The following is a 27,660-nucleotide window of genomic DNA, read 5'->3' as shown; positions in this document are numbered from 1 at the left end:
GTTTCCTACCGTTCTCCATCTGTCCGGCAACACCTTTCAGCGACTGCCTCTCATACCGCATCTCATAACTCAACAGAACAGGGCGGTACGCCACCCAGACCTTCATTCGCTCAATCTAACAGCCTGGCTTATTCGGTAAGTCACACTACTCCCTCAGCACTGACGGCTCCCTCGATCTCGACACTGACCCGGTGGTGTCCGGAAACAACTGTTCACCCTTCCTCGATACCGATGAATGCTCCATCGGATTCGAGTGCTCTGCATCCTGATATTCAATTCATTCTCCAGTCTGCTCTAAGACCTACAGCTCGTCGCTTGTATGCAGCTAAATGGAAACGCTTCACATCTTTTGCTGGAACCAACCACTTTATTGCTCATTCAGCCTCTATTGAAAATATTCTTCAATTTCTTTTATCATTACACCAGACTGGACCGAAATCTTCATCCACCAAAGTTTATATTGCTGCAATCTCTCATTACGGTGGCAGGCTCATTGGTATTCTCTAACGTCCTTATTTGGCAATTCCCTAGAGGATTACAGAATCTCCAGCCACTGATTAGGTCAATTGTTCTGATGTGGAGCCTCTCTGTTGTTCTTCAAGCGCTCACCAAACCTCCTTTCGAGCCCTTGGTGACTACCAGTTTACATCTCTTGTCATGGAAGACTGCCTTTCTCATTGCTATCACATCAGCTAGGAGGGCCAGTGAACTCTGTGTGCTCCGTATAGACCCTCCTTATTTTAATTTCCACAAGGAGAATGTTGTTCTGTGTACTGATCTGGCATTCCTTCCAAAAGTCATGTCACCCTTCCATGTCAATCAGGACATTATCTACCAGCCTTTTTTCCTATTCCGTCTATGCCCGTAGAGCACTTGCTACATTCCCTTGGCGTTTGGTGCTGCCTTGCTTTCTACAGATTTCACACAGAATCTTTTCACTATACCAGACGCCTTTTCATCAAGGATTCCGAACATGACAAAGGGTCCCCCATCGGGTCCCAAAGACTCTCGAAGTGGATTGTCCAGACCACTGAGCTGGCCTATCAGCTCTCTAAACTAGACTTTCCCGTCATGCCCAGAGGCCATTCCACGAAGGCCGTCGCGGCTTCCTCCGCTGGAATTCTGCTCCATGACATTTGCAAGGCGGCCACTTGGACTACCCCTTGCACGTTGGCCAGACCTTACCACCTCAATGTGCGTGCCAGACAGGAGTGCTCCTTTGGTCTCACAGTCCTTTCTTCTGTTCTTCAGTGATGACACCACCCTTCCTGCGGGTCTGGCAAGCTTGCTAATCACCCATTTGTGTGATGCACAGAGGCCACGGTGAAGAAAGGCAGGTTGCTCACCTGTAACTGTTGTTCTTCGAGTGGCCATCTGTGCATTCACACAACCCACCTGCCGGCCCCACTCGGTGTTGGTGACTGGGTTTTTATGGTACCGTGTTCCACTTGGTTACGGATCCGTAGGGTGTATCTTCATGTACATAGATACTTACCTGGTGTGTCTTACATACACTTTTAACACTTGATGTGTAGTGCTCTTTGTTTCCGCTTGGGAGTGAACGGTCGGTCTTCAGTAGACAGAGGAAATGGCAGGCACTCTGCCTTCTTACACTGTGTGTAGGGGAGGGGTGCGGAGTTCCCACCAAAACTGTTCAGCTTTCAAATCTTCCTGGCTACAGGCACTGCACAGGCACAGCATCCATATGTGTGAATGCACAGATGGCCACTCGAAGAATGACAGTTACAGGTAAGCAACCTGCCTTTTTCTGAAGGCCTGTTTGGGAGGTGTTTTGATGGTCTCCAGTAGACAAGACTTAAGGAAAAGGGGTCTGTAATAAAGGGGTATTGCACGGTCTGTGCAGGATGGCTTTCAGGGTGGAGGGCAGGCTTTCGGGCACTCCTCACAGCTTGTTTCCTTTACAGACGTCCTTCCACCTGTTTACACCTATGATGCGGATAGAGCTGACGAGCAGCAGCGGCACCATGACCTGATGCCCTACATCGATGATTCACCCTCCTCTTCCCCACACCTCGGCTCCAAGTGCCGAGGCAGCCGAGATGCCCTTTCCTTGGGATCACTGGAGTCTGCCAAGTCAGTAAGTGCAGTGGGGAAGCACAGGGCTGGAGTCGAGGGGCTTGCTGCCCAGTGGGGACTTGCTCACCGGAAGATGCTGCAGGGCAGCCTGTCCGTCCCAGGCTCTGCAGAAGGTGCTGGACAGGCGAACGCCGGCTGCCGTGGGTCAGCTGGGACACTGGCGCTCTGTCTGGAGGCACCCATCAGCCCCGGGCTCCAGCACAGGCCCCCTCATGGGCAGAGCTGCCGGCCTTGCTGGAAGGAGGGAGGGAGGCCAGTCTGGCCCGGCCTGGCCTTTCTCTGCATCCCAAGGATGGAGCGGTGCCCCGAGATCCACACGTGGGCCTCCACTGCTATGGGAGACGCAGCCTGACGTGGCATTCCTCGTTCCTGTGCTTCACTCCAGAATAAACCAATCCAGGCAGACCGTTTTGCCCCGAGCGTTTCTACTGGCGATTGTCACAGATGGTCGGGAGTGGTGTGTGTCAGAGCAGAGAGAGCTGGCTAGAGGGCTGTTTACTTCAGCCATGGGGTGGGGGCTGCAACAGCAGCTTATTACATGGGCTGAAGCCGAGTGGTGGATGCACTAAAGAGACCACCCACCACTCCAAGACAGCCAAGAATTCACCAGCACTCATTTTGGCTGACATGAGGAGACTCAGTTGTTGCTTGAAAAGTTGCAGAAGTTGCTTGCCGTGTGCCACGGCCCCATGGTATGAAAAGCCACAGCAGTTGACAGTGATCCTGTGAACCTGGCCAGAAATGCTGAGGTAGCCAGAGAGATGGGGCAGCGGGAGAGACCCCCTGTGCTCAGGGCAGGCTTAGTGAGCCGAGTGGTGGATGCACTAAAGAGACCACCCACCACTCCAAGACAGCCAAGAATTCACCAGCACTCATTTTGGCTGACATGAGGAGACTCAGTTGTTGCTTGAAAAGTTGCAGAAGTTGCTTGCCGTGTGCCACGGCCCCATGGTATGAAAAGCCACAGCAGTTGACAGTGATCCTGTGAACCTGGCCAGAAATGCTGAGGTAGCCAGAGAGATGGGGCAGCGGGAGAGACCCCCTGTGCTCAGGGCAGGCTTAGTGATACAGGCGGTGGCAGTGGCCATCAGGATCATTGGGATTTGCTGGCTGTTCGGATTAAAGCTCCATATCCTAAAGAGCTGGAGCCGCTCCCTCTTCCGACAGCTTGCGCTTCTGGGGTTTGTGGTGCTCAGGGCCTTTCGCTGTGTTCTCCGTCAGGGCAAGTGCTTGCACTCGGGTCCCTCCAGGGTGGGGACCCAGTTCTGCTTGTCTCCGCTGGCCCAGAGGCACCGGCCACCTCCTCCCAGGTGGCGCACTCTTTCTCTAAACCCCGCCCTCTCTCACATGTGCGTGCGCATGTGTACCTTGGCTCGGTACAGATGGGGGCTCCGCGGCAAGCCTCGCATGGGGCGCCTCGTGCCTGTGGGTCTGGGGGGGGGCTGCGCCCGACGGGGCCCAGTCCTTGGCTGTGGACTGATCCTGCTGGGCTCAGCGTGTGAGTGGCGGGGGCGGGGTGCTGCCTGGAGTGTGCTCGTTTCACCTGTGAGCCGGCCCTTTGCCCCCATTAGCAGGTGGAGGAGCGGCGGGAGGAGACTGCCACCCCGCCCTTTCGGGTTGAGCGCTCCTCGCCATTCAGCGGTGAAGGAGAGCCGGGCTGAACTGCTCTTTCAGCTTCGGTGCCCTCTGCACATGCCTCAGTTCCCAAAGCCATCCCTGCAGTGCACCGCTTCCGTGGCTCGTCCGGCTGTGTGCTCCCTCTGCTGCAGCGGCTCGCACGTGGTGAGGCTCCCGATTGCCCTGCAGCCCGATTCTCCGTGATGGGGCAGCAGCAGGGAATTTGCAAGCAGCATTTCCATGCGCTGAAGCGCCCCCAGCACCCCGGGAGGTTTCCTGGGAGCCTCCGGGGGCGCTGCGGCAAGAGAGGCTCCTCGGCTTCCTCAGTAGTTGGCAGGAGGTGAGTCACCCCAGGATTGGTAGAGCCCCTGAATGATTCCTGTCCCCCATGCTTTCTTGAGGGGCCAGCATGGAGACAGGGCAAAAGCCATGAGTCAGTTAGCTTTTTATCACATAGGTAGATTCCCCAATAACCAAAGTTATTCTTCGTGGTCTCTGTGCAGCACACATAGGGCTTTTCGCACATGCATGGAGTGGTTTTTTCGGAAGCTTCCAAAGCTAATTAATTCATATTTGGTGGGAGACCTCAGTTCTTCTTCAGCTGCCATCAGAAGTGCATCAGGAAGTTTGTCTTCAACTTACCTCACAAGTTGCATGAGATAACCCCTGCTGGGTCAGGTGTCTCTCATCTTCTCCCCTATTGCTTAAAGCAAGGAAGGAAAAGGGAAGGGAAAAGAGAAGAAGTTAATTACACGCTACAGTGGTTACCACAGAGGTCTTTTGGTCATGCCTCGTCAGCCAGACAAGTTGGCGCTTAAGGCCGCTCTTTGCAACTGCACTGCGTGTGGTAGCAAACCCCTCCGACTGACGCTCGCTCCCTTCATCTTTTCTGCTTGGGAGAGTGACATGCTGTTTAGTCTTGTTGTCATTGCCAAGCTTTTATGAAGCAGACAAGGAAACATCGGGCTGACGGTTCAAAGGCAGAACTTTGGAGCTGCACCTTACACGCTGAAGACCCTCAGCCATTCACTGGGCTTCAGCTCACAACCCGGATGACTCGCCAGTTCCTCCACCAGCAAAAATACCTAAGGTGGTGAAACAAAAACAAAAAAAAAGCAGAAAAGAAAGAAAAGCCACCAAAATTGCTCACCCTTGTTAAAGAGAAGGGGAGGGCTAAAAGCACCCAAACACTCTTGAGTCATCGGCACCTAGTGGCCTCCCATATTCTGGAGACGCGGTGCCTCCCCGAAGCCAGAAAAAACCAGGATAATCCCTAGAACCATTTCACCCTCCAAGAAGCACTTCAGTGTCCGAAGGAGAAATTCGGGAGTCACCGGTTCGGCTTCCTAAACCAGACCACCCATTGGTACAGAGACGAGCCTCTCCATCACCCTCGGTACCAAGCATATTTCTCCAGCCTGATCAACAGAGTGTTAGACAGTGTTCTTGATCACCCCTGGCTCAGACTCCTCATAAGAAACATCGATCTCCCCCAAGACGCCAAGGGGATTTCGATTCTGAATTCTACATGGAACGATGGGGATTTTTGCTGGCAGGAAAGATAATCAAATTCACAGATGATACAAAACTGGGCGGAATAGCAAACACCCTGGAAAACAGAATGAAGATCCAGGGTGATCTTGATAAAATTGAATGCTGGGCTGAAACCAATAGAATGAAATTCAGTAAGGACAAGTGCCTAGTCCTCCACCTAGGAAAAAGAAAGCAAAGGCATCGATACAGGATGGGGAATGTGTGGCTCAACAGAACCGAACAAGAAAAAGATCTTGGACAACAGGCTAAACATGATGCTTTCTTGAGCCAACTAGCATCCTGGACAACTTAACAGACTTAGAAAAATGATAAGCAAAGTGCCATGGCAACACACCCTTAAGGGGAAAGGTGTCTAAGAGGAAAGGGAAATCTTGAAAAAGAAGATTCTCCAAGCACAACTACAAACAATTCCATCAAGAAAAAAGTGTAGAAGACATGAGAAAGAGAAGGGTGTCCAGCTACTTAAAGTGGATGGCAGAGTGATAACAAATGACAAAGAAAAGGCAGAGACTCTCAGTTCGTCCTGTGCTTCAGTCTTCCCCCACAGGGAAATCTGCAATCAAGAGGAAGTTCTAGCTGGAAGTGAGAGATGGCAGCCCAAGATTGACTGACAAATGGTCAAGGAATTCCTAGGTGGAATAAACACTTTCAAATCTCCAGGGCCCAATGAACTCCATTCCAGAGTCATACAAGAGCGAACGGAGGAACTCTCAGAACCACTGGCAATTATCTTTGGTAAATCTTGGAAAACAGAAAAAGTGCCAGACGACTGGAGAAGGGCTAATGTTGTCCCTGCCTTCAAAAAGGGGAACAAAGATGAACCTCGGAACTATAGACCAGTTAGTCTGACGTCAAGCCCTGAAAAAATTCTGGAGCAAATTATTTAAAAATTTTCTGCAAGTATCTTGAAGAAAATGAAGTGATTAATAGAAGCCAGCATGGATTTTTCAAAAATAAATCCTGTCAGACTAATTTAACCTCATTCTTTGACTGGGTAACCTCCCAAATGCATAGAGGGAACACTGTGGATATAATCTACCTAGACTTTAGCAAAGCTTTCGACATAGTGCCCATGACATTCTGATAAGCAAATTAGCAAAAATGGACTAGAGAGAAAAATTATTAGGTGGGTCCAAAATTGGCTGCTAAATCAGACACAAAGAGTACTCATCAATGGCACCTTCTCAAATTGGATGGGGGTAATGAGTGGGGTGTTGCAGGATTGAGTTCTGGGCCCAGTGCTCTTCAACAGCTTTATTAATCATTTAAAGGAGAAAGTACAAGGAAAGATAATCAAATCTGCAGATGATACAGAATTGGGTGGAATAGCAAACACCCTAGAAGACAGAATGAAGATCCAGGGCGATCTTGATAAACTTGAACACTGGGCTGAAACCAACAGAATGAAATTCAATAAGGACAAGTGCCAAGTCCTCCACCTAGAGAAAAAACAAACAAACCAAAGACATTGATACAATATGGGGAATATTTGGCTCAACATAACTGAACAAGAAAAAGATCTTGGAGTAATTGTGGGCAATTAGCTAAACATGAGCCTACAATGCGATGCAGCCGCCAAAAATGCAGTCGCTATTTGGGATGCATTAACAGAAGTATAACTTCCAAATCATGAGAAGTAGTATTTCCTATATACTCCTCACTAGTCAAACCTCACCTGGAATACTTGATCAGTTCTGGGCACCAAGATTTAAGAAAGATGCAGGTAAATTAGAAAGGATCCACCAGAGGGGAACAAAATTGATCTAGGGTTTGGAAGGACTGCCCTATGACGAGAGACTGAGGGAACTGGGCATGTTCAGCCTTGAGAAGAGAAGATTGAGGGGGGACATGATATCCCTCCATAAGTACCTCAAAGGCTGTCACAAAGAGGAAGGTCAAGATCTCTTCTTGCTAATGCCAGAATGTAGGACATGGAATAATCAATTCAAGTTGCGGCAACCAAAATTCAGGATTATCAGGGAAAAGCTTGAATACAACACTGGAACCAGCTGCCTAGAGAGGTGGTAGGCTCTTCCACACCAGAGACATTCAAAAAGAACCTGGACAGCCATTTGAGTGGGATGGTGTAACGTGGTGTCCTGCAACAACAGGGGGTTGGACTTGATGGCCTTTATGGCCCCTTCCAACTGTACTATTCTATGATTCGCACTGGAGTCCATCGGGCTCAGACCATGATCCTTTACCCAGTCCTAGTTCTCACAGCGCACTACAACAACCTGCTCGAGACCCTGCTACTATATTACGGTTCACGGATAGACGACATCTGTTCCCTTTACTCAGCCATCAGACAGATAGAACCGAACATGTCTCCTAATGAGGATAATATCCTTCAGTCTCGATGGCATCCTCACCTGACTGTCTGTCCGACATTCCACCAGGTCTTGCAACAACTTTCTCTGATCTGTTCCGACCACTTGAGGACACTGGATTTTTTGCATCCCAAGTCCTCTGGATGGCTCACAGCCCAGGACATAATCCTAGGCAAGAACCTTCTAGATCCAAGGACCCAGTCTTTGAGGCTGTTTACACGGAGTCTGTTAGACTTGTTACTATTCCACTTTTGCCAACTCTGCTTGATGAGATCCATCATGAATGGAGATCCTCAGCACTGGTGGCCCCACCACCTCACTGCCTTGAGAATATGTATTGGGTCCAAGATAAAGACTCCAAATTCCTATTTCAACATCCTTGGCCCAACTCTATCATTGTGGAGTCTGCCCAGTTGCACTCCAGGAGGGAACACGCCACTCCATCCAACAAAGAAGGCAGGCACCTTGACCCTATCAGTTGCCGCTTCTATTCCTCATCAGCTCTCTCTCTAAAAATGACCAATTACCAAGCTACCATGGCCATTTATCATATTATGCTTTGGGATAGAATGGCATCCCTATGCTCCTCACTACCAAAAGATGCTCAAGACCTGGCAAATGAGATCAAGAATGAGGCTACTCACTTGGTCAGACAGGAGATCCTCACAGTGTGACACCAGGCTGAGGGTGGCGCATGCAATATGACAGGAGCAATAGGTCTCTGCCGCTTCTCATGGCTTCGATCTTCCAGCTTGTCAGGTGAAGCCAAAGAATGGATTGAAGATATGCCATTCAATGGTGCTGGCTTATTCCATGACTCGATTCAGAAGGCCAGAAACACTTTACGCCATATGGGGCTCAATCAAACAATGCCCCAAAAGCAAAATGCTTCATGTAAGTGTCACAGATCCTCCTATACATAGCAATCCAGGATTCCTGCCACCACTGCTCCAAGGCAGCGTATGGCCACCCAGCCTAGGCACCAGGATCCCCTCACATGGGTCCAACCTTCTCGTAGGTACCTGGAGAATTCCAGGAGGCATCTGTGACTCCTGCAAACATTTCATATTGGCTCTCCTCTTTTCAATCATTGTCTCCAGCCCTTTCTCCACACTTAGGCTGCCATCACCTTAGACTCATGAGTGCTTTCCGTCATTGCCCTCGGATACCGTATTGAGTTCCATACACTTCCTTGTTTTACGGTACCAAAACAAACTGCTGCATCACCATCACTTCAACAGGAAATTTCCTCCCTGTTTCATAAAGGAGCTAATGAACCACACCACCACAAACCCCTGGATTCTACTCCAGGTTTTTCATGGTTCCAAAGAAAGATGGAGGCTTCATCCAGTCATGGACCTCCACTCTCTTAATAAATTTATTCAACCCAAGCACTTTAGGATGGTGTCCCTCCAGTTCATCCTTCCTCTACTCTGAAAGTGTATGGTTCACATTGGTTGACCTAAAAGATGCCTACCTTTATATTACAATTGAGGAATCCTATAGACCAGGGGTTGGCAACCTTTAACACTCAAAGAGCCATTTGGACCCATTTCCCACACAAAAGAAAACACCGGGAGCCGCAAACCCCTTTTGACATCTAAAATGAAGATAACACTGCATATATCATTTTTTTACCTTAATGCTATGTATAGCTTCATTATGATTTAGCTGCAGCTCTTGTTCAGTCACTAAAAACTGTTATTTTTAATCTTACATTATAAACTAGTAGGACTCCTTGCATATATTTTGAATAGGAGAACAGTTTCCTGAAGAGTCAAAGTCAGTGCTAAAGGGCTGCATGCATTAAACAGCAAACCCCATAAGTTCGTCAGCAGTAAAAGCAAATGAATCTACCCACATATCATTAAACGTTCGGTTTTCTTCAGAAACTTTTCGATCTATCCATGGTTGGCCTATGGGGAGTTACAGGTGTGTTTGTTTAGTGACTGATTAGCAGATAAACAGTCAAGTGCTGTGAATTGTGAGGGGTCCCAAGCACAGCTTTTAACATTCAGATGAAGGAGATTACATTGGGACAAAGAGAATCATGAGTAATCAAAGTAACATGAGAGCTGCAGGAAGCTTGTTTAGCAGAGGAATGTAGTGATTTACTTGACTAGCTGATTTACTAGCTTTGAGCAGATCAGCGGCTGTGCTGGCGTGTTTTGAGCAACAGCAGCAGAGGGGTTCAAGAGCCACATGCAGCTCTGAAGCCACGGGTTGCCGACCCCTGCTATAGATGCTTCCTCTGCTTCCAGATAAATAACAGAAATTTCCAATTTACAGTCTACCCCTTTGAGTTAGCAACAGCACCCCGTATGTCGGTGGTGTGTCTATATCTCCGTCTCTGTGGCGTTCATGTGTATCTCCTTACCTTGATGACTGCCTTATAGTAGCTCCCTCATGTGAAGCCTCCCTAAAAGTGACACAGTTCACTTGTTCCCTCCTTTCCAGTTTGGGGCTTTACATCAATACAACGAAATCTCACCTTTCTTCTTCTCAGTCAAATTCATCGGATCCAGACTCAAGTCCATACCGTCAAAAGCTGTCTTCTCCCACAACAGACTGTTCACCATGTCCAGAGAGGTCGCATCCCTGATGGACACCTCTTTGCCAACGATCCAACGCATTCTAGGTCTGATGTCTGCGTCATATCAGTGAGCCAATAATTCTGCCCATGTTCTCCCAGAATCTGTCTACTCCTATAGAGACCACTCTACATTCCCTGGATGTCAGAAGGGCTCTTGCCTTTTATAAATCAAGAAACGAGTCTTTCAGGCACACTCAAAGGCTGTTTGTTCTCTGTCGTGAACCATGCAGAGGAAGCCCAGTATCTCCTCAGAGGCTCTCTTAAGTGGATCGTCCATACTATATGCTTGGCCTATGACCTCTCTGGCCTTCAGCTTCCTGGACCTGTCAAAGCTCACTGGACTAGAACTGCATCCACCTCCCCTGCTCACTATGCTGGAGTGTCCCTGACTGAGCTCTGTAAGGTGGCAGCATGGGCGAATCCGTCGACCTGCGTTAGACACTTCCGCCTCAATGTCAAATCGAGAGAGGACTGCGCCTTCAGCAGATCCGTCCTCTCTGCATTACTTTACTCAGCAACACCACCTTCCTCCTGAGGAAAGCTTGCCAGTTGCCCATATGTGTGATGCACAGAGACCACGAAGAGTAAAGACAGGTTTCCTTTCCTGTAGCTGTTGTTCTTCGCGTGGTCTTCTGTGCATTCACAAATACCCACCTGCCATCCCATCTCTGTCATGGCACATGGGTTATTCTGTGTCAATGATGCAATGAGGATAGCGGTCTCAGCTTGAACTCAGGCCTCAGTGGGAGCCCTGCCCTCACACTCGCCACGCTAGGGGCTGAGCTCCTGCCAAATACTAATTAATCAGCTTTGGAATCATCCTAAAAAACTGCTCCCCGCATGTGGAAAGAGCCCATATGTGCGAATGCACAGATGACCACTCAAAGAACGACATTTATAGGTAAGAAAACTTGACTTTGTCTTTGTAGCATACATGTAAAGAAATAACATAGGACAAACTCACTTTCTATCTATGCGTGATTGATACACAAATAAAAAGGAAGCAAAACTGGCAGCCAAGAGTAGCAAGAATGCAGCGTGTGATGCAGCCAAAGCAAAGCTGCCAGGCACAAATGGAGCTGGCAGTGATCTGGGGCTGCCGTGGGGCCTCAACCTTTTCGCCGTGGCTGGAGGTGGCCCCCCTTGAGCCTGGCATATCACTGAGGCCCACGTTGAGTGACAACAGCTTGGCCTTGTTTCTGTGCCCTATTATTCCACTCAGTGACTGTCAAGACAGCTTAGAGGTTGGAAGGGGCACCACCATTTCCAAAAGGTAACAAACCATGGCAAGGCAGCCAGAGGAGGCTGGTGGGGAAAGCACAACCGGAAGCCCTGGCTCTGGCCAGTGGCCGGAAAGGAGAAGAGCCGCCACTCCCTCAGCATTTCTGAAGGCTTAGAGGTCAGGGAAAGTTCTGCAGCTTTGCTGACACCTCTCCTGGAAACAGCCAGGCATGAGCGTCCAGGGCGAGGGCAGCTGACTAACAGGGTTTAGGCACCGGGACCCAGGCAGGCAGGGCGTGGCAAGAGCAAGTCCAGTACACAGTCCAAGGTCAAGCTGGAGGTTGATATCCTAGGCAAGTCCGTAGAGACAGGTAGCATAGTCCAAAGTGAGCCAAGGGTCGGAGAACGGAGGAAGGCCGACCAGTCAGGGAGAGAAGAGGTGCAAGCAGGACGCAGGGACGCAGGCAGGAGGAATGAAGGACGCAGGCATGGAGTTCCAGGTCTAGCAGACCAGGAAGGGCTGCGCCAACAACAGGAGGCCTTTGTTGCTGAGGCACCTTCTGAGGGGAAGAGCTGGTTCTTCTATAGCTCTTCTCCAGGGCTCCCCAGGTGGACTCATGAGAGCCCTGGCAGCTGCAGTGGGCTGAGGTCAGAATCCTGCAACTACCAGGGCTGCTCCACCAGCCCTTAGCCAGCAGAGGGAGCCCTCAAGCTACCTTGGTCTTGACATTGGGGAGGCTGTGCCCATTCTAGGGAGGGGGCCACTGTGGGAAAGGCCTTGCTGCTGTCAACTGGGAGACCTTGTCTCTGAGGGAGACAGTCTAATGATGAAGGATTTGCAAGTTACATCTTGGATTATGTCCAGAGAGAGATGGAGAAGTCCTTTCAGAGCAAGTGGCATGGCCGCAAGTGGGGTTCATCTCACTCACTCTTTCCATGTCTGTGTTGATGGCACCCCTCAGATCGCTTCTGGTGCAGCCTGGGAGACCCCCGAGCAGGCCCTTCTGCTTCTGGCCCCCGCCTCCTCCACGCCCAGCCTGTTCAGCTCTGCGTCCTCGCCCGCCCCTGCACACACAGCACTTCCCTGTCCAAGACCCAGGGACTCATGGCTGGCAGGGGGGAGGGGAGTACACGGGGGCAGCCACGTCTCCACCTCTTTTGGTGCCTTTGGGGAGTGACTGGAACCCGGAGCTGGCAACTTTGGTGGGAGGCGGCTTGCTGAAACTGGTGTCTGTGGTTCCACTGGGCTTCTGTCGGGGCAGGTGCATGTGCCTGGGCTGGGGAGCACGGGGCCCTCACGCAGCGCTCGCCAAACACTGGCAGCCCCGGTCGCCATGGCCCCTCTGCCCTCTGCCGGTCCCTTTGCCTCCCTCCAAGGTCTTGTTGAGCGGCTGTTCCTACCCTCCTCCTCCGCTTTTCCGATGGCTGTGCCTGAGAGCAGAAGCCCTTCCCAAGTGAATGTTGGCACGTACCCCACTGAGCACTTATGAATAGCAGTGACTGTTTTCGCCACATGAAGCAGGGCTGGCTGGCGCTGCCGAGGCACATTCCTGCTCAGCTCGGCCCGAGAAGAGGCCTCAGCGGCACATCGTGCAGCCACCACCTTGGAAGACGCGGGCCCTGTGGGGCAGGTGGCTGGCCTCCCACCTGCCTGCCCGCCTGCCTGCCAACCTACCTGCTGTGGCCAGGTGCTGGCAGCTCGTCTCCCCGCCTGGCTGGCAGCTCCACTCTGGACATGCCACGGAAGCAGCCACGCAAGCAAGGACTCGGTCCAGGGCACTCCTGAGTGCCCTGCCGGGGTTCTGGTCCCCACGTGTGAGCAGGCGAGCAAGAGCCAGCAAGGTGGCCCGGCACTGCCTCCCCCGGCTTGCACGCATCCTGCGGCAGGGCAGCGGTGGACGCTGCAGCCCCCTTTGGCAGGGTTTTGGATGGAGCCTGACCTCTGTATCCCTTGTGCTCAGGCCGCTTCCGGACAAGGCTCCCGGCACGCAGTCTGCCCCCCCGCTCCCCCCACACAGAAGGCTGTGGCGGGGGGTCTCCCGGTGATGGCGCCTTCCATTCACAGTGCCAGGGCTTTCCTGCCGCGGCTCCCGTCCTTTTCCTTGCTGCCCGCAATCGATTCACGCAGCAGGAGAGCCCCTTCTGTCTGTTAGAACGAGTCAACGAGAGCCCCCAGCCTGCCCTCGGGGATCACCCCCGAGGCCTGAGAGGCCACCCCGCAGCTTTGGGTGGCACCTGCAGCTCTTGACCCACCGTTTAGGTGGCCTGTGCAGGGCACAGTGGCTTCTTCCAGTTGCCACTTGCCCCACTCCAGCGGGTGCCAGGAGCCCGTGAGAAGGGGCGCGCCAGACAAAGTTCCACGCGTGTGGAACTGGGGCTACGGGGCCTCCTCTGAAGAAGGGCAGGGCAAGACAAGACAAGAGTTCTCCAGAGCTGCCTGTGGGCTCTCGCCTCTCAGCCTGTGTCAGGCAGCGGCCAGCCCTAGGCCGGGCTCCCGGAGCAGTACTGGCTGGCAGCTGCAGTTGTTGGTGGGGCAGCCCACCACTTCACCTCAGGCCCTGTTGCCCCGAGGGTGGGGGCTTCTGCCCCCCGACCAGCTTTGGGGTGCGGCCTTTGCTTCCCCTGTGCAGGCCGGTGGGGATGGCCCCAAGACGGAGGGGCGTGCTGGTGGGCCTGGTGTCCTTGAAGGGGTGGGCAAAGGCCAGGATGGTCTGCCGTGGAGAGGGAGGGGGCGGTCAGCAGTGCAGGCACATCGGGCAGGCTGAGCGAGAGAACTGTGCAGGGGTGTCGAAGCCTCCCTGAAATGGGCAGGGCATAACTTGGGGAACCGAGCATCTGTCTGTGTGTTGAGCGGAAGGGTATCTGTGGAGGGCAAAGCAGGACCCAGGAGTCAGGCCCAGGGTGCTGGCCGATACCGCACCCAACACGTGCTGGCCAGCTGGCCCCGGGACCTCCATGTGGGGCTGCAGCTGGCGCAGGCTGTGGAAAGATGATGCCTGCCCAGCAAGGAGGTGGCACAGATGTCGCAGAGGCTGCTCCCGTGGGATGTTGATGCTTGGTTTTTCTCTTGCTTTCTACTTCTGCTCTTGGTCTGATGGTGTCTCTGTCTGTCCGTCCGTCCGTCCGAGAAGGTTGCTAGAGAAGTGCAGTCCAAGTGTGGCTGCCCAAAGTCACGCGTGAACCAGCCTGCTTCCCGCCCACATGCTGTTCCCCAGCTCTGTGCAGCTCACCTGTTCCTGGGTGAGCCCTTCTCTGCCACCCCAGCAGGCCTCTGTGGCCCTCTGTGCGTGCTCTGAAGCCTTCAGCAGCATCACAGCGGGGCCTAGCCTGGCACTCGATTCCCTTGCCTCCCCATGTCTCTTTGCTCTTTCGCTTTCCCTAGGGCGAGCCGGACTTGGAGAAGGGCTTGGAGATGAGGAAGTGGGTCCTGTCAGGGATCCTGGCCAGTGAAGAAACGTATTTAAGCCACCTGGAGGCTCTGCTGCTGGTAAGGACTGTAGTGGGTGCGGGCGGGCCAGCCGAGGATGTATATGCTCCCCAGGGCAGGCAGGAAGGCCTGCCGCCGGCGGGAGGCCGCCTTCCCGAGCCCTCTGCTGCTTCTGCCCTGCAGCCCATGAAGCCTCTGAAAGCCGCTGCCACCACCTCCCAGCCAGTGCTGACGAGCCAGCAGATCGAGACCATCTTCTTCAAAGTGCCAGAGCTTTTCGAGATCCACAAGGAGTTCTACGACCGGCTCTGCCCGCGTGTCCAGCAGTGGAGCCACCAGCAGCGTGTGGGGGACCTTTTCCAGAAGCTGGTGAGCTGGACTGTGCAGGGCGAGTTGCAGAGGCTTCCAGGAGGAGCCGCCGGGGGACGTGCCCCGGGCGGGAGGGTGGGGATGGCCATGCCTGTGGTGGGACTGTGCGGCGAGCGGCGAGCACCTTCGCTCCTCCAGAGCGGTGGGAGCCAGGCAGGCGTCGTGCCTCCAGGAGGCCGCTGGGGCATTGTGTCCCCCACCGCGTTGCAGTGGGGTCAGAGGTCGGGCCGCCCCCGCCCCCTTTAGCCTGTTGCTTTGGGCTGGTCTGAGGTTTGCGGGTGGATTGAGAGGCGAGCCCTTTCTTGGTTGGGCAGGGCTCATCTGTTCCTCAGAAGCCCCTGCCCGGCTGGCCCGGTGTGTCGGCAGCCCCTGCCCGGCTGGCCCGGTGCGTCGGCAGCCCCTGCCCGGCTGGCCCGGTGCGTCGGCAGAGCTCAAGCGTGGTTGGAGTTTGCAAATAGGACCGTGCTCACGTTCCTTTCGGAAAAATAGCGTGTGCTTCTCCCAGTGATCTCAGGGTAGTGATTGGGAGGCAGAGATGCATAGGCGGCTGTTTGGAAAAAGGAGTAAGCCGGAAGGCCCCTTCTGTGGAAGGCCGGTGGCCTCGTCCTCCCGGCTGCTCTGGCTTGCCGGAGAGGCCGCCTCGTTCTCCTCAGGTCCTCGGGCTTGCTGCCCGTCGCCTGCACTCCTTTCTGCCTTTCCCTTTCAGCTGCAGCAGAGCCTTGTGCCCAGCGAGTGGCAGGGTGTGGGCACAAGTGGCAGCTCCTTCCAGGGGAGCCCCAGGGCCCTGTGCAGAGATCAGCGCTGCTCAGCCTGTCCAGAAATGATCTGGACTTGGGAGCAAGCAGCAAAGTGGCCGAGTTTGCTGAGGGCACTAAACTTTTGAGGGCTGCTAAAGGCAAAAGGGATGGTGAGGAGCACCAAAGGGTCCCTTCAAGCTGGGGGGGATGGGCGCCAAAAAGGCAAATGGACTTCAAAAAAAGCAAGTGCAGAGTAACGCATCGAGGGGCAAAAACATCCCAGCTTCAAGCACGCACTGATGGGACATTCCAACTTCAAGCACTCCACTGGGACAGCATGAGGAAAATGTTGGTCAATTGCTCAGGCTGCTGTGAAGACGGTACATGAGGAAGGGAATGGAAAACAGAACTGCCAAAATCCTGCTTCCCTTTTGGTGTGACCACACCTGGATTATTGTGTTCAGTTCTGGCTGCCTTACGTGAGAGAGGACATCGCTGAGTCGGAGAAAGTGCAGCGAAGGGCAACAGAAATGATCGGGGGGGGGGGGGAGGCTGGAGCAGCTCCCCCGTGGGGCTGTCGGCTCAGAGGGAAGGCGAAAGGGGAGCCGAGCCAGAAGGGTTTGGAGCAGCGCAGGAGGCCTTTCTCGCCCTCTCCCCTACCACTTGAACCCGGGGTCACCGCACAAAGCTCCCTGCTGGGAGGCTTAGGACAGATAAAAGGAGGGACGCCCTTGCACAGCACATAGTTCAACTGTGGGATCCGCTGCCACGGGAAATGGTGCTGGCCGCCAGTCTGGACGGCCTCAGAACGGGACCGGACGGACTCGCGAGGGAGGGAGGAGGCCATCCGGGGCGGGCGGCCTTGCGGGCTCGGTGCTTCCTCCCTGCCCAGAGGCGGCCTCCTGCGGCACCCGTTGCGCGGCCTCGCACCGTCCTGCCGGAGGGGTCCTGTGGGCAGCGGGTCCGCCACCGTGCGCACGGACCGCCGGCCTGATCCGGCAGGGCTGTCCTCATGTCCTGCACTCACACACGCAGCAGAACCGCAAAGGGCCCCCATCTGGGGTTCCTGGCGCGCTCACATTTGCTTCCTGCAGGCCAGCCAGCTGGGCGTGTACCGGGCCTTTGTGGACAACTACGAGGTTGCCATGGAGACAGCAGAGAAGTGTTGCCAGGCCAACGCTCAGTTTGCGGAAATCTCCGAGGTAACTTCCGGGGGTGTGGGCAGGGTGGCCAGATGGACGGGGGTGTCCAGCAGAGCCCGGGGTGCCATGCGGTCCCCTGCCTCCCCCAGTGGCCGTGGGCTCGGGTGCTGGTCCCCGCAGGGCCTGCCGGGGCCTTCCCCGGGCCACGTCTGCTCTGTGCGTGGTGCTGAGGCCCCCCTTCCTCTTGCTGCCGCCTCAGCAGAGTGCCGTGCGGGATCCGCGAGGAGGGCCCGGCATGGCCACCACCTCTCCGTGCAGGACCATCCAAGTGTCAGCCACCCGGGGTGGGATGGCGCCTTCTGCTTCTTGCCGGTGGCCCTGGGGCCCCGGTGGCCCTGGGGCCGAGAACCACGTGGCCCTGCTCTGGGCCCTTCCTTCCCCTCCTCCCTGATGCCGCTTCCTGCAACTCTGGCAGCCCGGCGAGCTGCTGCTGTGGCCACCCGTCCCTGTAGCACTGGCGGGGGAGCTGGATCTGTGGCAGACCTGCCCGGGGGAGCCACCACAGGCCCATGTCAGATCCGACCTGCGTGGCTCAGGGTGGCCTTGCAGGGTCAGAAGAGCGGGGGCTGACATGGACTTGCCTTCCCCGCTGAGCCTCCCCAGGTCCTTCTTTTTCTCGGCCATCGTAGTGGGATGAGCGAAGCCATACGGGGAGTGCTGCTCACCCATGCACGAACTTTGTCAGGGTCATCCCCAGGGGCCGCATCTGCCTTGCAGCTGAGCTGGCCGCTCCCCGACTCCTCTCCAGAAGTCCTCAGCATGTGGAGCTCCCCCAGCTGCATCCCGGGCTGAGCCCCTCCCCCAGCACAGGCGGGTGACACGGGTGCCCTTTTCTCGGGGACGCAAGGGGAGCATGTGGCAGTGGACACTCCTCCCTGTGCCCCCAAGCAGGCTGTCTCCAGCTGCCTCGGCCTCTCGCCTCCTCTGCAGGGAAACCCGCCTGATCATGGGCAAGCCCAAATCGCAGAGGGGAGGCCCAGTATGGACAGCCTCCCGCCCTTCAGTGGAAGGCTCTGCTCCCCCAGCTGGAGGGCTGCTGGGTGAGGGGGCTGTAAGGCTGAGGCACGGTCTGTGCCCTCAGGAAAGGCCGCTGTAATGCAACCAAGCAGGGGCTGGGCTGCTGGGCTGCTGTTTCCCAAGCGTGTGGCACGTCCGGATGTGGCATGTTCTTTGTACGTAACCAAGGCGTGCACTTAAGTCCCGTGGGGAGCAGTTTGTAGTTCCGTGCGACACTTGGCAGACTGTGAACTGCAAGTCATTTTTTTCCTCCCTTTTGTAGAATCTCAAAGCGAGGAGCACCAGGGATTCCAAAGACCAGATGACGAAATACTCTTTGGAAAGTGAGTAAGGAACTCCTGGATTTGGAACTGGGTTGCTGGCTCAGCCACAGACTCTTGCTCCTCTGAGGGGACTACAGGCACCCCTGTTGTGCAGGCATCTCCCCGGAGAGAAGCTACGTAGCATGGATCCTTTGGTGGAAAACCCACGAGCACATAATGCAGGGTGCCCTCCCCGTGTTCCTCCCTCGCCCACTAGGGGCATCTCGAGTCCTCGGGGCTAGAAGCTGACCTGTCTCCAGCTTCCCACTCCAAAGGCTGCCCTTTTTCCTTTGGAGAAATACAAGTGGGGCCGTGGTGTTTTTAACCCAGAAAATTGTACATTTGTGTTTGCAATTTTATTTTCTTTAATGTTTGTTGGGCATTTGGTATGTTCAGTCTTGCCTGGTCAGTTTCCTTGTCAGTTTCAGCTGTCAAAGGGAGCAGGAAACAAGCCCGTGCCCGCTCGCTGTTGCCAGGGCCGCCTTGCCAGCTGTCAGATTAAAAGCGCTGGTCAGTGCAGTGGGGAAGCGGCGAAGGGGGAAGGAAGCACAGCAGTGCCCAGTGTCCTCCAGTCGCCCAGCTCTTCTCTGTATCTTCAGCTGCTCCAGAATGAAAGGCGCTCTCTCGCAGTCCCCATTCTTGTGCTTCTGTTTTGAGCACGTGTGTCGCAGCAGCTGCAGCAGAGGGCTGCCACAGGTGTGGGGGGCATGGTGACTAGAACGGGCGTTGCCACCCGTGCCAAGCAGCCTGCTAGCCGGACCCTGCCAGACGCAGTGAACTTGTGGGCCTGGGCCGGGAGCAGGCATGCCACTGGCTCGTGGTGGGTTGGACAACCCCAGAACAAGCTGTGGGGTGCCAGGGTGGCTTGTTGGTCAAAATACTGTCCCCTCAAAGTCCTTCTACATGCCGGGTTGTTGTGTCACGCCCCCCCCCCGCCGGGTTAGGCGCTGGGGTGGCGCTTTCGTTTTGGCTGCCAGTCTCAGCAGTTGGGCCAGAGTGCTCGGGATCCCCCGAGCAGAGGATCTGTGCTCCCCACCTCCCGCTGTGCTGCGGCCTGAGTGGGGGCCTGTGGCCATGCGCTCTGCTGCACGCAGAGGTCGGAAGGGGCCCTCTGGGGCTGCTCAGCTGGCTTGCAGGCCGCCCTGGGGGAGTCCCTGCAGTTGCGGGCTCTTTCGCCCCCGAAGGCCCGCTGCCTCCCCGCGGCAGTCGCGTGACTTCCCCCCGTCTTTGCTCTCTGCAGCGCTCCTCTACAAGCCCGTGGACCGCGTCACGCGCAGCACGCTTGTGCTCCACGTAAGTTGCGCAGGGCCAGTGCGGCGCCTCGGTGGGCAGGCTGGGAGGCATCCGGTGGCCGAGATGTTTGTGCACAACAGGAAGAGCCAAGGGGGTCAAAATACTTGGAAAAATATGCAAGAAGCAGTCGTGTACAAACAGATCCGTTATTCCCACTGAGTGGCCCTTCCTTAGGGGAATTGCCTTCTACAGTCCTCCTGATCCCCAGGATGGCCATTTCTGAAGTGGGCTTGTGCAGTTGCACATTTGGGCCGCATAGCGAGCCGGGGTGGTGTCACGGTTTAGAGCACGGTCCTGGGACTTGCGCGGCCTGGACTCCGGCCCTCGCTGGGGGCAGTGCATGTGGAAAGGGCCTGGGGGTTGCAGCTGGTCACAGGCAGAGCAGGAGGCGGCAGGCCGGAGGGCTGCGGAAGAGGCGGGGCACGTGCAGCAGCAGCCCGAGTCCCACGCGAGGCCGCGCTGGGCCGCTCGGCGCACTGGTGCCGCCCTCGGGGTGGGGGGCTTGCCTACGTGGGGGGGCGGGTGCGACAGGGCCGGCAGCCGCTGCCCTCCTGAGCTTTGCCTTTGCTGTGCTCCCTTCTGCTGGTGCAGGATTTGCTGAAGCACACGCCGCCAAGCCACCCTGACTGCCTGCTCCTGCAGGACGCCCTCCGCATCTCCCAGAACTTCTTGTCCAGCATCAATGAGGAGATCACGCCCAGGAGACAATCCATGACGGTCCAGCGAGGAGAGGTATGTGCTGCTGGGGCTCGCAGCGCATGTGATTTGTGCGCATGGATGCGTGCATGGGAGTGTGCAGCGCCGGCAGCCCCACTTGCCCTGTGTCGACTCACTGGCTGCGGCGCTTCTGCTCCAGCCCGCGGCCAAAGCCCTCCAACCTGTTCACGGCGGAGGGAGCCTGAAGGGCGATCCACTGCATGCTGTGATGCTCAGGCCGCCGTGCCGTGCCGTGCCGCGCCGCGCCGCCTGGCAGTGCGTCGGGTGAGTCTTGGGGGCGAGGTGCTACCCTCGTGGGCAGTGGGCTCCTGTCCCCAAGCGCCTGTCACTGGCAGGTCCTCGCAGGATGGCTGCGGAGCTCGCCTGCTGCGGTAGCGGCAGTGTCAGGAGCAATCCCATTTCTCCACTGTAGCTGAAGCAATCTGGGCAGTTTACAACAGTGTATAAAGCAAAACAATAAAATACTATAAAAGCAGCAATGTTAAAATCAATTTAGAATTGCTTAAAGTTGCAAAAAATCAGTAAAAAGGCCCAGCAAAGAAAAGGAATCATTTCTCCCCAGGCCCTTGAAAAACCAAGGGGCTCCCCTGAGGCCTCCACAAGGAGGGCTGTCTTGGCCTGGCCCTGAAAAGAAGGCAGACCTGGTGCCAGGTGGGCCACAGCAGGGAGGCTATTCCAAAGAGGGGGGGCCACTTCAGGAAAGGCCACCCTGTGTTTCCACCCTGTGAGCCTCCCGTGGGGAAGGTGCTTGGAGGAAGGCCCCAGAGGCTGAATGTCATGCCTGGGTTGACTGTGGCTGGTGCTGTGTCTGGCCAGTGGCTTCTTGGTGGTGCCTGTTGGGCCCAGGAGGTAGCAGGGTGCCTTTGCTCTCCTCCACCGTCAGTTCTAGGGATGCGCCAGGAATCCGCTTGGGGGTGGGACTCAGTTCGATCCCTGGGCTCAGCTGCCAGACTCCAGCCCGCTCTACCCAGCTTCCGAGTTCCTGGTGAGGGCACCTGGGCTCTGTGGGGCACTCACCAAGCACAGAGCCCCACAGAGGGGCTCCTCCGCTGGAGAAGTCGGCTGCTGCAAAAGGCGCCAGGCATTCTGCGTGGCTCTTCCGTGCTGTGGCTGTGCCTTGCAGGAGCAAGTGAGCAGCGTCGCATGGTGCGCACCCTTGCAGCAGCCTCCTCCCAGCCGCCTCTGGCAGGAAGTGCTGCTGGTCGTGCAGCCGGGCCAGGGCATCCGCGGACTGGTGGCATGGCTCATGTGGCACGATGAGGCTGCGCACGAGAGGAAGTCTGCGTGTCTGGGAGGGACAGATTTCAAAAGGGTTCATCCGGGCCCTGTTCAGAGTCTCTCTTAGTTCGATGCATGGCCTTCTCTGAACTGCCAGCCCTGCCTGGGACTGGCTGAATGGCCACTGCTGGGGGATGCTCAGTGGAGTTGCCCAGGCCGCCACTGGGTCTGGAGGAAGAGGGCCGCCAGTGCTTCCATCAGCAGGACCACGCGTCAAGGTGTTTGAAATACTTTTCTGACTGCCTCTTGGTCACACACACCAAACATCCGGTTGTTGTTGGAGTTGTTAGTCGCGAAGTTGTGTCCAACCCATCGCGACCCCATGGACAACATTCCTCCAGGCCTTCCTGTCCTCCACCATCTCCCGGAGTCCACTTAAGCTCACACCAACTGGTTGACCGTCTGGTGATGTCCATGTGTAGAGTCGTCTCTTGGGTTCTTGGAAAAGAGTGTTTGCTATGAGCATCATATTCTCTTGACAAAATTCTACCAGCCTGTGCCCTGCTTCATTTTGTACTCCAAGGCCAAACTTGCCTGTTATTCCGGTTATCTTTTGGCTTCCTACTTTAGCATTCCAATCCCCCATGATGTTAAGGACATCATTTTTTGGTGTTAATTCTAGAAGGAGTTGTAGGCCTTCATAGAACCGGTCAACTTCAGCCTCTTCAGCACCAGTGGTTGGGGCATAGACTTGGACTACTGTGATGTTGAATGGTTTGCGTCGGATTCGAACTGAGATCATTCTGTCATTTTGGAGATTGTACCCCAGTACTGCTTTTCCTACTCTTTTATTGACTATGAAGGCTACTCCATTTCTTTGCAGGGATTCTTGCCCACAGTAGCATACCTGATGGTCATCTGAATTAAATTCACCCATTCCTGTAAAACATCCAGTTACACTCCAACAAAAGAGGAGTCACTACTCAAACACGATAATGAGCCAGGCTGTATATATCATGGCAGGGATCTTCTCCTCCCTTCAAAATACCCACTGTCCTATAGTAAGTCAGTCCTGGGAAAATGGCTAGTAGAAAGCCCAATTCAAGCCACCCATCTTCCTGTCTCTTAGGAATAGTGCTGGCAAGCGGACTCTTCAAACCTGCCCAGGGTCTGCCAGCAAAAGGGACCTGCACAGGCTTTTCTCCTCTCGGGGAGTTGGACTTAGGCAGCTGTAACTGGACTCGGACTCAGGCAGGCAGCTGCTGACTGGGCTCTGTGCCCCAGCCATGAGCAAGGCATGCCCCTGCTCCCGGTCTTTCCCAGTCACACCCTCTCTTGCTCTCCTTCCTTTGCTGTACTTTTTCACGTCCCAGACTTTGTGGACTGATGCTGTAGACTCTCCTGCATGTCCTCCCCACCCTCTCTCTGGTGCATCTTTTATCCCCCCCCTCTTCCTCTCCTTTCCTCCCTTGGCCACTTGAGGTGTTGCTCCTTGTGGCCAGGACAGGAAACCACAATCGAGTCAGTGTGTGCACGTCGCTGACTCGGGGTCTTCCTCACCAGGGCAATCTTCTCTGTCAGTTTGCCAGGTTGAGAGCCAGCCAGGCTGCTGGCGCAGGCCAGGGAACTCGGCCGAACTCACCAGGAGTCTGCAAAGAGGCGGTGAGCCCTGCCGACGCTTTGGAAAGACCTGCTTGGTTCCCCCTTCCGGGCCGCCTGGCAGGGCTTTCCCAAGCGGCAGGCGGCCTGGGGCTGACACAGCAGAAAGTTGAGTGGAGGGGTGCCAGTGGCGCTGCAGGAGAAGCCCAGTTGGAGGCGTGGGGCGCAGAGGGCCAGCGTCCAGCATGGCTGCAGGGGGGCCTTGCGAGTGGCAGTGGCAGTCTCTTCACGGAGCCTGTCTGGGTGCATGGGGGTCCTGAAGCTGCCTCTCCTTGCTGCTGTGGAGAGTCCACCCAGGCTGCTGTGCCTTGAGGCACGCGGTGGGCCTGCTGGCAGGAGCCGCGTGGGCTGCGGAGGCGCTCCCTCTCGTCAGGTTGCTCCGGGCCGCTCCCTTCCCCAGGAGCATTCGATGCTGCCCCTCGCTTTCTCGGTGAGCTGGACCAGCGTGTGCAGTGGCGGTGCGCCTGGGGCCAGCGTGTCCCCAGACCATCGGGAGCCCTTCCCTCGCTCTTTGTTAACGGGCCGTCCCACTTCTGGCAAAGCGTGCGCTTCTAGCTGCAGCCTGTGCGGGTCTCGGAGCCGCTTCTAGGACATGCGGGCAGTAGGCAGCTGTGGGTCTGGAGGCCTGGTGGACGCCCGCAGCAGGAGGGGCACCGGCCCGTCCGGGCAGCTCCCGGCCTTCTTGGCGGCTTTTGAGGCTGCAAGGAGGTCGGGGGCACAACTGCCCTTGCATGGCCACAGCCTGTGGCTGCTAAAACAAGCCAGGCTGGCTGCTGGAACCAGCCTGCAAGGGGTGGGGTGCCAGAGCAAGTGGGCTGGGGGTCTTGGCAGGGCGCCTGAGCCATTCCGAAATGCACACCGAGGTCTGCTGCTGGCCAGGGAAGGTCAGGAACGGCATGGCACGGCAGAGCCCTGGGCCAGAGGGGATCAGAGTGAGGTTGGGACCAAGCCAGGAGCGGTCCAGGCACTGCTGGGGACGGCACATGACTGGAAGCCGGGCCAGGAGTGCCTCTGCAAAGGTCCATGTTGCTGCTGCAAAGCTGAGCAGAACAAGGAATAATCAGTTCAAGTTGCCACAACCCAGATTCAGGCTGGACCTCAGGAAGAGCTTCCTCACTGTCGGAGCAACACGGCAGTGGAACCGGCTGCCTGGAGAGGTGGGGGGCTCTCCCACACTGGAGGCATGCAAGGCAAAACTGGGCAGCCATCTGAGTGGGATGGTGTAACGTGGTGTCCTGCAACAGAAGCGGGGTGGACCCCATGGCCTTCTGGCCCCTTCCACTATGATTCTATACAGCATATTCAGAGCATATTAGCTCATAGAATCATAGAAGAGATGGAAGGGGCCATGGAGGCCATTGAGTCCAACCCCCTGCTGTACTCGGAGGGCTGTCCAGGTTCTTACTGAATGTCTCCAGTGTGGGAGAGCACACCACCTCTCCAGGCAGTGGGTTCCACTGCCCTATTGCTCTGACAGTGGGGAAGCCTTTCCTGATGCCCAGCCTGAATCTGGGTTGTTGCAGCTTGAATTGATTATTCCATGTCCTATGCTCTGGCATCAGCAAGAAGAGATCCTGACCTTCCTCTTTGTGATACTTCCCTTGATATCCCTTGAGGTACTTCTAGAGGCATATCATGTCCCCCCTCAGCCTTCTCTTCTCAAGGCTGAACATGCCCAGTTCTCTCAGTCTCTCCCCATAGGGCAGTGTTTCCAATCCCTGGATCATTTTTGATGCCCTCTGCTGGACCCTTTCTAATTTACCTGCATCTTTCTTAAATCTTGGTGCCCAGAACTGGACACAGTATTCCAGGTGTGGTCTGACTAGTGAGGAGTATAGAGCAACTACTACTTCTCGTGATTTGGAAGTAATACTTCTGTTAATGCATCCCAAAAGAGGATTTGCCCTTTTGGCAGCTGCATCGCATTGTTGACTCACGTTTAGCCTGTTGTCCACAACTGCTCCAAGATCTTTTCCAGTTCTGTTGAGCCACGTATTCCCCATCTTGTATCTATGCATGTGGTTTCTTTTTCGTAGGTGGAGGACCTGGCACTTGTCCTTACTGAATCTCATTTTGTTGGTTTGAGCCCAGTGTTCGAGTTTATCAAGATCACCCTGGACCTTCATTCTGTCTTCTAGGGTGCTTGCTGTTCCACCCGGTTTTGTATCATCTGCAAATCTGATTATCGTTCCTTGTACTTCCTCATCTCAATCATGAATAAAGCTGTTGAAGAGCACTGGGCCCAGGACTGAACCCTGTGGCATCCCACTCGTTACCTCAATCCAATTTGAGGAGGTGCCATTGATGAGCACTCTTTGTGTCCAGTTTCGCAGCCAATTTTAGATCCACCTAGTAGTTCTTCCATCTGGTCCAGGTTTTGCTAAGTTGCTTATCAGCATGTCATGAGCACTATGTCAAAAGCTTTGCTAAAGTCTAGGTAGATTATGTCCACAGTGTTGCGTTTGTCCACTTGGGAGGTTGTCTCACTTATTTGGCCAGCTTTGTGGCTGCTGCCAGCTGACCCGCTGTGCTCTTTCTGGGGACGCTTTCAATGAGTGGCTGGCCCTTATGTGGGAATGCACTCCCCTGGTCCTTGCAGGGAGCCTGGCCTCGTTCGTGGGCTGCCGCCATCCACTAAGGGAAGGTCCATGCAGCTGAAGCCCCCTTGCATGTGCTTGCCTTGCTTGGTGAAAACTGTTCGGTCTGGAGGCTCCCAGGCCCCAGGACACCATGCCTGTGGGACCTTCAGAGAGAAGCGGGGCGCCGCATTTGTGTCCAGAAGGTGTCTGGAGACAGTCCTTCCTGCCCATGGAACAAACGGCAGCTGGGAAATCTGCAGCCACCTGTGAGGGGGGATGGGATGAGTTTTCCTTATGATGGCTATCCGGCCTGCTGGAGCCCTCTGGGTGTTGCTGGGCTGCGATTCCCTTCAGCCATCGCTGGCGTTGCTAGGGTGAGGCATGGCGGACACGGTGGCCCCGGCATCAGGAGGGCCGTGGATGGAACTCCTCCTGAGCTGCCACGGCATCGCTGCTGGGGAGCAAAAGTTGGCTGAAAGCAGCTCTGCTCTGGCCTGCGCCTCCCCCTCCTTCCTGAACCCCGTCTTGGAGAAGAGCTTTTTAGGAAATTGGAACGCCTCGTTCTGCTGCAGGGATCCCTCAGCTGTGCCTTTGGGGTGCCAGCTGGAAGGATCTGGTGCTTGTGACGCCATCTGTCAGAAGTAGGCGAGGCCCTCTTTGCCATCTCGCAGGGTCCTGGGAGGTGCTGGCCCGGCCAGCCGGCTGCTGCCCTCTGGTGGTCCTCTGGAAGCTTGGCAGCAAACTTACCCCATGTTCCGCCCACCCCCCAGCCCCATGGTAAATACAAAGAGTTGCCTGCATGAGGGAATTAAGAGTGGCTGTAAGGAAAGGCAAAGCTGGCCGCACGAAGAGGATGCAGGTGGGTGGCAGGTTCCCTCAGAACCGCTTCCTGTATTTGTGCGATTTCTGTGTTGCCTTGCTGCCAGAACTGACCCTCGAGGTCGGCCGCAATAATGACGTATTGGTAAAAGTAGAATGCTGGTTAAAACATAAATGGCTCTATTAAAAACACTGGAATAAAAGGAAAAAAATCCTCTTCGCCCGCAAATCGGTTTGCGTGCCGCACCTTTGCCTGCTGGCAGGACAGCAGAGGCCTGAGCATGGGCTTCCTTGCCGTGGCAGCCCAGGGCGTGGGAACCACGAATGCGTGGGTGACTGCGTGGGGACCGTCAGAGCAGCCAGGAGCCTGTTCCTGAAAGCCCCTGCCCTGAAGGATGCCACTGACCCCTGGCTGCCTGCCGCACGAGTGGCCCCTGCCTGCGGGGCCCTGTTGTGGCAGCCGAGGGCTCACCAAGGCCTCCTTCTCCCAGGCGTGAGAGGCCCACAAATGTGGACATTGGTGGGAAGTGCAGGAAGCTCTGCTCAAATCACTGCAGAGAAAACTGGCTGGCTTCCTGCCTCTTCTCACTCGCCCTGGTGTTCTCCTATTGTGGAAGATCAGGGAAGATGTGACAGGATTTCCCCCAAGGTTCCCAGCCTCTTCACAGAACTGCGTTCTGCAGGGCTGGCAACGGGAATGGCCTGAAACTGAGCACCCCCACCCTGGGGACCCCAGGATCCCTGCCAGCAGCAGCGCCAGCCCCCTCCGGGATTTTGAGCTGGTTCTTCCTGCAGGGAGAGGCTACGGGGGCGGAACGGGTGTCAGAGCTGGCCACCCCTGGGGCGGCTTTTCTCGAGGTGGAAGGGGCTTCTTCTGAGAAGTCTGGTGATCATGGGGCAGAACATGGA

General features: G+C 55.6%; 1 protein-coding gene across 1 annotated transcript in view; it reads left to right on the top strand.

Moving 5' to 3' along the window:
* The first annotated feature begins 1,963 nt into the window (after positions 1-1,963).
* BCR (BCR activator of RhoGEF and GTPase) overlaps positions 1,964-27,660 on the top strand; it is a 95,343-nt gene continuing 69,646 nt past the window's right edge. The window contains exons 1-7 of the mRNA XM_044444399.1: positions 1,964-2,098; positions 14,795-14,899; positions 15,023-15,208; positions 17,040-17,147; positions 18,427-18,487; positions 19,707-19,759; positions 20,351-20,491. Coding sequence (XP_044300334.1) covers positions 1,994-2,098; positions 14,795-14,899; positions 15,023-15,208; positions 17,040-17,147; positions 18,427-18,487; positions 19,707-19,759; positions 20,351-20,491 — 759 coding nt within the window. The 5' untranslated portion in view covers positions 1,964-1,993. The remainder of the gene's footprint in view (positions 2,099-14,794; positions 14,900-15,022; positions 15,209-17,039; positions 17,148-18,426; positions 18,488-19,706; positions 19,760-20,350; positions 20,492-27,660) is intronic.

The sequence above is a fragment of the Varanus komodoensis genome, unplaced genomic scaffold (assembly GCF_004798865.1).
Source record: "Varanus komodoensis strain SLA01 unplaced genomic scaffold, ASM479886v1 scaffold44_3, whole genome shotgun sequence".
Taxonomy (NCBI): Eukaryota; Metazoa; Chordata; class Lepidosauria; order Squamata; family Varanidae; genus Varanus; species Varanus komodoensis.
Note: the sequence above shows the minus strand (reverse complement) of the source record. Positions and strands in the feature narration are given on the sequence as shown.